At 41.9% G+C, this 8,411-nt stretch overlaps 1 protein-coding gene across 1 annotated transcript; it reads right to left on the bottom strand.

Annotated features, from left to right (window-relative positions):
• Positions 1 to 3,299: 3,299 nt before the first annotated feature.
• LOC141632855 (uncharacterized) lies at positions 3,300 to 8,411 on the bottom strand. The gene is made up of 6 exons (XM_074445362.1): positions 7,641 to 8,411; positions 7,277 to 7,520; positions 6,403 to 6,461; positions 4,505 to 4,782; positions 3,715 to 4,029; positions 3,300 to 3,480 (listed from the first exon to the last, which is right to left on the bottom strand). Exons 1-6 carry the CDS (start codon positions 8,409 to 8,411, stop codon positions 3,300 to 3,302), a joined length of 1,848 nt encoding a protein of 615 aa, XP_074301463.1.

The raw sequence follows: 8,411 nt of genomic DNA, 5'->3' as shown, positions 1-8,411 counted from the left end.
ACGAGGTATGGGTTCACTCAATCAATGTGATGCGTGTCGTTCAACACCAAAAATAAATGCCAACAAGCCTATACTATAAATAGCTAGGGAAGTCGGGTCGAATCCACAGGGAGATGGGAATCCTATAGTCAACTAAGTCTGTCGAAAGTAACCAAAATGGGGGGTTTGTTGTTTGTTTTTCTAAGAAACTATGAGCAAAGGAAAGAGTAAAAGGAACGAAAAAGAAATAAAGTAGAGATGAATAAGAGAGAAAAATACTAGGATTGTCGGTTCACCATGGCTTCTAAAGTCCGGACTAAATCGTAAATGCCCTAAGTTCACGCTGTGGGTAATAAACGTCACCTTTCGGTCCTTAGTTCGCCCTAGGCAATACTAGTTTAGCTTTCGCCCTAGCTAGCAAAGATCCTAATGAAACGTTGCAGAACTACTCCTTTTCCAATCTTTCGATCTAGGAGAGGGGATATCGAGACAGTTAATTGAGTGCGTCGACTCAAACAATTAAAAGATATTAAAGCAGCAGATGCATACAACTAGACTACGGGTACTCTAATTAATTCGTCCTTCCTACGCCATGGCTACCCTAAATCCTAGCAATGCGATTAGCTATTCATGATCAAAATAGAGGACAATAATGGCAAACAAGTGACAATAGATAACATAATAAATGAAACTGAACTAAAACTATATTAAAGATAATACCGAGTTCAACGAAGGAAGAATTGAGAAATGGCGATGAAAAGTATTTCTGATCCAAAAACTAAAGCAATAGTCTCCGTTTTACGTCCTCAATCCGATAATTAGGTCTCTAGTATTCCTTGCCTATTTATATGAAAAAAATAGTAAAGAAACAAGGCGTATAAAATAACAACACAGCCGATCCAAAGCCCATCAGCGCGTGGCCTCTCGATCGAACTCCACAGTTGCTCGATCGATAACTTTCCCTAAGTATATCTCTCGATCGAGAACAGTACATCTCGATCGAGGCCTTCGCCTTTACATTCACTCGATCGAGAACAGGATATCTCGATCGAGGGGTTCTTGACACTCATGCCTCTCGATCGAGCTAATTTGGGAGTTCGATCGAAAGGTCTTAACTTCTTGTGTGTTCTCCTATTCCTTTGGATGCCTTCACGCATCTCAAGACGGTAAGATTTCACGCCGACTCTCTTAAGTAAGCTTGGAGGACCACAAATAGGCTGATTTCCAGTCATTCCGGTTCGTATCTACAAATAATGCAAAACAAACCAAAGTAGGCTATTCTGGGGCATTTGTAATGAAATACTACGAGATAAGCAAAGAAATGTGTGCTAAAAAGGCCTAAAAAGGTCTATAAGAAATGCACACATCAAACTTCCCCAAACCAAACCTTTGCTTGTCCTCAAGCAAACTAATGCAACTAGCTAGGACTAAAAGGATAGGAGTAAAACATAGACAAGCTGAAGACTGTTGGCTTAAACCATTTAATGCATAAGAATCAACTACTCAAAGCCCAAAGTCAAAGCAAACGAATTTATGCATATTTCAAAAAGATGTTGAACTTTCGACCTTGCAAGACTTTCAAAATCGGACTCTCACGGGTCGCTCAATCACACAATTAAGCACAAGGTGATAAATAATGTAATGATAGAAGGAATAAGAAACACTCACCTAACTGCAACCTATAAGAACATGCATGCAATCTAACATGAATAAAGTCTCTACAACCGTACATATGCATTCCAACCAAACTGATGACCAAGACACATGCCGAGGACTTACATATGGGTAAGTGAGGTAATGGGTAAGAAGGGGCTAAAATGAATTTGGATATGTGGGGTTAATAGCCAGGCTAGCAACAACGGATCAAAATTATAAAACTTCCTAACTTCATACTCAACTAATTAAGACAAAACAGTGCAAAATGAATGCACACAACTCACTAAACACCATAAAATTGTCAACTCCTCATAAGATATAGATTAAACATGGGAGTATAAATCACAACATATAGTCTTTCATTTTCCGCATATGATTTTGATTTTTTTTCTTCTTCTTTTTTTTCTTTTTTTTTCTTTTCTTTTCGGAATTTCCTTTTCTTTTTTTTTTCATTTTTCTTCACTTCTTTTTCAATATTTCTCCTTCATTTCCTTCACCCATCCATCTCATGAAAAGATATAATAACCAACTGCAAATCAACACATTCCCAACATTGCTACCATTACTAGCTCGGCTAGGGTAGGAAAAATATGGATTGTAGCTAAATAGGGACAAAATGGGCAATTTGGCTATGTGGAGCTCATGGGTAAAATGAAATAAAGGGGTTGCCTCTCCAAACATGTGTCGCCAACCACAGACCCGAATGCATACAGGTACTAAGTAGACTAAACTCATGCTTATGCAATTTGATGTTACATGCCTTATAAGGAGTAACTACTCACTTCCTACATGAACTGGTCATGGATGACACTAGTTATAAGCTCTAAACCTCAGAAAATGATGTAGTTTGCCAAAGTTTCAAGTCAAGTCTATTTTCTCAACGCATTTTGAAACGAAATTCGAGAAATTGCAAAGACTTTTTCTAAAAGATGTGAAACAATGCAAGGCTTAAGCAAAAAGACAGTCATCAGCAATGAAAAATTCCTATCAGACTCAACCTAAAATGCAAAAATAAACATGATTTTTCTTGAATTTTTCAATTTTTTTGAGATTATTAATTTTTATGAAATAAAATACAATGAAAACGTAAGAAAACGTGATAACAGAAATGCAATAAAAACAACATGCAGACACGATATGGATGCAAACCCTCCCCAAACCAAACTGTACAATGTCCCCATTGTACAAAGTAAAAAAAAAAGAGATGCAAACTACAGAGAGGGAAAGCCGAAAACTTACAAAAGCGCGCAGACCACGGACCTCCCCAAACCGAACCAGATAGAGAGGTTAGTAGGGCTCTCGATCGACAAAGGATCAGGTCGATCGAGAAGAACACGGTACTCGATCGAGACAAGTAACACTCGATCGAGGCTTTTAGCGGCGCACAAACTCGATCGAACAAGTAGGAGCTCGATCGAGTGCTCTGAAGGGGAAGGACCACTCGATCGAGCAAGAAGGCTACTCGATCGAGGGCTGTTGCATCAGTAAGCAACAGCACGGTACCTGTGCTGTACAATTTACGCATAAACTCTATTAAAATTGTTCAAACGCACACCAAACAGAAATAAAGAATGTCAAAAGTTTCAAAAACAAACACAACAAAATACAATCGGGTTGCCTCCCGAAAAGCGCAGGTTTATGAGGTCCCGCACGACCTAAAAGCGTCAAACATCACTCTCCGCCATCGCGTCGAAAAAGAGAACTTCGACGCGTCCAATCACAGCATCGGCCCCATAATAATGCTTCACAAGATGACCATTAACTTTGAAGCGATTCCCCTCGGAGTCCTCTAACTCAACTGATCCAAATATAGTGACGCCTGTCACCGTGTACGGACCACTCCACCTGGACTTCAGTTTACCAGGAAATAGTCTCAACCGGGCATTAAACAGTAACACCTTTTGCCCAACATGGAACTCACGGGGTACAATCCTCTTATCGTGCCAACGCTTAGTCTTCTCCTTATAGATTCGGGAGCTATCATAAGCGTTCAGCCGAAACTCCTCCAGCGCATCTAGCTGCAATAAACGCTTCTCACCACACAAGTCAGCATCATAATTAAGCTGGCGGATAGCCTACCAAGCTTTATGTTCTAGCTCAACAGGAAGATGACAAGACTTTCCATACACTAAACGATACGGTGAAGCACCGATTGGTGTCTTAAAAGCCGTCCTATAAGCCCACAACGTGTCCTCTAGTTTAGCACTCCAGTCTTTCCGTGATTTAGACACTACTTTACTCAAAATCTCTTTTAGTTCCCTATTAGAGACTTCGACCTGTCCGCTAGTCTGAGGATGATACCCCAAACCTCTACGGTGTTTGACACCATATTTAGACAGCAAAGCAGTCAACTGTTGTTCTCTAAAATTCATACCCCTATCGCTAATGACGACCCTAGGGACACCAAAAACGGGGAAAAATAATCTTACGAAACAGCTTAATCACGGTCCGGGCATCACAATTGGGAGTGGCAATTGCCTCCACCCACTTGGACACATAGTCTCTGACTACGAGAATATACCTGTTACCCTGGCTAGACCGGAATGGCCCTTGATAATCAATGCCCCATACATCGAAAATCTCAACCTCTAAGATGCCGTTCTGGGGCATCTCATGTCTCTGGAAATGTTTCCGTTCTCGACAAGCATCACAACTAGAAACAAAAACTTTATTGTCGGCGAAAAGAGTTGGCCAATAAAAACCTTTCGCAATACCTTAGCCACGTGACGCGATGGACCGTGGTGTCCTCCACAAGGGGCCGAATGACGACCTTCTAGGATAGCTTTGGTCTCCCATCTGCGGAATACACAGTCTGTAGAGACCGTCTGCGCACTCCTTAAATAAATAAGGGTCATCCCAGAAATATTGCCGTGCATCGTGTAAGAATCTCTTGCGCTGCTGATGAGATAAATTCGGTGGCAATGCCTGACTGACAGTAAAGTTAGCATAATCTGCAAACCAAGGTTCAACACCATCCTTAGAATTCACAGAGGTAACAGAAAAAACATCAACAAAAAATAAGGAGTCGTCAGCGAAAGAATCATTAATGGGAAGAGAATCCTCCCCCTCCTGTTGCGTCAGACGCGACAGATGGTCAGCTACGACATTTTCTGCTCCCTTCTTATCCTTAATCTCCAAGTCAAACTCCTATAAAAGGAGTATCCATCTCAGCAATCTGGGCTTAGCCTCCTTCTTGTTCAGAAGGTGTTTCTGTAATACTCCGTATTTATAAGTCTTGGAGTACTCTATCGAGTAGGCCTTACTCTGTCGAGTAAGGGTAAGTTGCGAAATAAAATAGTTTCTGACCTGTTGGGTACTCGATCGAGTAGCTGGGGCACTCGATCGAGTAAGGGGGTACTCGATCGAGTACCTTGGGTACTCGATCGAGTGTCCGGTTTTACGGGGAGTTTTCTCGGGTTTTGTTAATTATGCGATTAAGGTATTTAAGCTTCATCGTCATTATTCTAAATTACTTTTACAAAACCTAAATTCCTGTTTAAGAGAGAAAGCAAACAAGTTCATCTTCTTAATCGCATTCTTAGCAATTCCCGGAGTTCAGACGGTCAGTTCTTGTCGTTGTTTCTTGGTTGAGTTCCTTGCGTCGAGGGTAAGATCTATGTACCCTTTTTATTGTATTTCCTTCGATTTGGTTAAACCCTAATTTAGAGATTGGGGTTTTATGTGTAGTATGTGATGTGGTAGTCTCTATGTGTTGTATGATAGGAGGAGGGTTCATAGAAGAGGCTTTTTGACTCGGAAGAGAGACCGTCGATTGTGTGCATACCGGGTAGGATTTCCTACTCGTATTAGTCCCATAATGGGATATTGGTTGATGTATTGTATTTGGTTGTTTGATATAATAATTGTATTGTGATTGTGGTTGTGATCGTTGTTGATGGTTCGCGAGGCGTGGCCTCGGCTGAGTGGGGTCACTTGCGGGAGTGGCTTCACGCCCTAGTTTCGCCTTCGTGGAACCCGCCACGGAAGGGATGTGCACATTAATGGACAGGGTTTATCGCTCACTATGTGGAGCGGGGATTTGGTGGGTACGGCAGTGCGGTCCCCCGGGCGGGGTGGTCCGGTGGACGGTCAAGTATTGAGATGGTGGGAATTGGTTGTTGTGTGTGTGTGTGTGTGAGTTAAGTTGTTTGTTTATCTTATCATTGTTGTTTATATTGATTGTGTGATTAGTACTGACCCTGGTGTTGTTTTGTAAACCTGCGGTGATCCATTCGGGGATGGTGAGCAGATATTGCAAGCAAGTATTGAGATGAGTCTGGGATAGCATTTTGGGATGCCACGACATGATGATAGGAGTCTTCCGCTGTAGCCTTTAGTTTATTTACATTTCAGTTAGAATAGTCAGTTTGAGAACATGTATCGTACTTTTGGTTTGGTTTTAAGGATTGTAACTATTCGTTAATCATTTATAATAAACGTTGTTTCTTCATTGTTGTTTGATTATCATTGCCTCGGGTAACTGAGATGGTAATGTCGACATAGCTGAGTGGTCCTGGTAAGGCACTTGGAGTATGGGGGTGTTACAGTTTCAGCGCTGCATGATCTGTAAAAATAATAACTTTAGAACCCAACAAATATGATCTAAACTTATCTAACGCATACACAACAGCTAAAAGCTCCTTCTCCGTGGTAGCATATTTCACTTGAGCCTCATCCAGAGTTCGGCTCGCATAATAAATCGCGCTCAGCGTCTTGTCTTTCCGCTGGCCTAGCACCGCTCCTAGTTCATAATCGCTGGCATCGCACATAATCTCGAAGGGCAGCTTCCAGTCCGGAGGCTGGATGATGGGTGCAGAGACCAAAGCCTGCTTCAAAGTGTTAAAAGCAGAAAGACATTCATCATTAAAATCAAAAGGAGCATCCTTTAAAAGCAACTGTGTAAGTGGTCGAGCAATCTTTGAGAAGTCCTTGATAAACCGGTGATAAAAACCAGTGTGACCAAGGAAACTCCTCACCCCCTTAACATTAACTGGAGGGGGTAATTACTCGATTACTTGCACCTTTGCTTTGTCTACCTCAATACCCCTGTTGGAGACTAAGTGCCCAAGGACTACGCCCTCATTTACCATAAAATGGCACTTCTCCCAGTTTAGCACCAGATTAACCTCAATACATCGCTGAAAAACTTTATCAAGGTTAGCTAAACAATTATCAAAGTCATTCCCATAGACACTGAAGTCGTCCATAAAGACTTCCATGATAGACTCGATATACTCAGAAAAAATCCCCATCATACACCTCTGAAAGGTAGCAGGGGCATTGCACAAACCAAAAGGCATCCTGCGATAAGCAAAAACACCCTTCGGACAAGTAAAAGTAGTCTTTTCCTGATCATCTGGGTGAATAGGGATCTGGAAGAACCCTGAGTACCCATCCAGATAACAGAAAAACTCATGAGAAGCCAATCTCTCTATCATCTGATCAATGAAAGGAAGGGGGAAATGATCTTTCTTGGTGGCGGCATTTAATTGCCGATAATCTATACACATCCGCCACCCGGTCACTAGTCTAGTAGGTATTAGCTCATTATTTTCATTTCGGACAACTGTGGTACCTCCCTTCTTAGGTACCACCTGAACGGGACTTACCCATTTAGAATTCCCAACTGAATAAACAATACCTGCGTCGAGTAGTTTCATAACCTCAGCCGTCACAACTTCCTCCATCTTTGGATTCAGCTTTCGCTGACCCTGTCTGCAAGGTTTGTGATCATCCTCTAGCTCAATCCTATGTATGCAGACATCAGGGCTGATGCCCTTAAGGTCATCCAACGAATATCCCATCGCCTTCCTATTTCTCTTAAGAACAGTCAATAAAGCAGTTAACTGTTCGTCGTTGAGCTTAGCACTCACAATCACTGGGAACTGCTCAGTATCATCAAGAAAGGCATACTTAAGGTAAGAGGGAAGAGCTTTACGCTCGGAGACCTTTACCTCGACTGAGCACAAAGTGTGTGCCAAGTTCTCTACCTATTCCAGCTGAACGTCAGACAGCTCTATCTGATCTGTAGTAATTCCAAGCAGCTCCTCGACATCATCCTCGTCATCTGAAAAATCTGCACACTCATCTAGAAACATCAAAGACTCCTGCGGATCCTTAACTAAGGAATCCGACCAAAATTCGTAAGCAGACTCATCAATAATGTCAACAGAGTAACAAGTATCCTCTATCATCAGTCTAGACAAGGTCTCGGGCAGACTGAACGTAATCACATCATCCCCTACCTCTAGGGTCAACCGCCCGAGTTTGACATCGATAATAGCTCCAGCTGTACACAAAAACGGTCTACCCAAAATAATCTGGGTACGGGTATCCTCAGCAATATCTAATACAATAAAGTCCACTGGGATAAAGAATTTGCCCACCTTAACGGGCACATCCTCTAAGATACCTAAGGGCCGTCTAACAGATCTGTCGGCCATCTGTAGGGTGATATTGGTCATTTTTAGGTGACCCAATTTAAGCTTAGAAAAGATAGAATAGGGCATGACACTGACACTAGCTCCAAGGTCACACAGCGCCCTATTTAACACCACATCTCCTATAACACAAGAAATAGAGAAACTACCCGGGTCCTTCAGTTTAGAGGGAGACTTTCCTGAAATTAGACTACTAGACTCTTCCATGAAAGCGACAGTTGCTGTTTCTCCAAATTCCCTCTTACGCCTAATAATATCTTTCATAAATTTTGCGTAAGGAGGTATTTGGGTAATTAACTCAGCAAAAGGAATAGTTACCTGAATGTTTCTTACCAT

This window comes from Silene latifolia, chromosome Y (genome assembly GCF_048544455.1).
Source record: "Silene latifolia isolate original U9 population chromosome Y, ASM4854445v1, whole genome shotgun sequence".
Taxonomy (NCBI): Eukaryota; Viridiplantae; Streptophyta; class Magnoliopsida; order Caryophyllales; family Caryophyllaceae; genus Silene; species Silene latifolia.
This window is presented reverse-complemented; position numbering and strand designations above follow the sequence as displayed.

Excerpts from the sequence above, each read along its gene's own strand:
- LOC141632855 (XM_074445362.1), bottom strand. The coding sequence starts at position 8,411 with ATGGTAAGAAACATTCAGGTAACTATTCCTTTTGCTGAGTTAATTACC. Across the intron at positions 4,783-6,402 it reads AAGCTGCCCTTCGAGATTAT|GAGTTTGACTTGGAGATTAA; the intron begins GTGCGATGCCAG and ends CTCCTTTTATAG. Across the intron at positions 3,481-3,714 it reads GAGCTAGAACATAAAGCTTG|GTGGAGTGGTCCGTACACGG; the intron begins GTAGGCTATCCG and ends ACTGAAGTCCAG.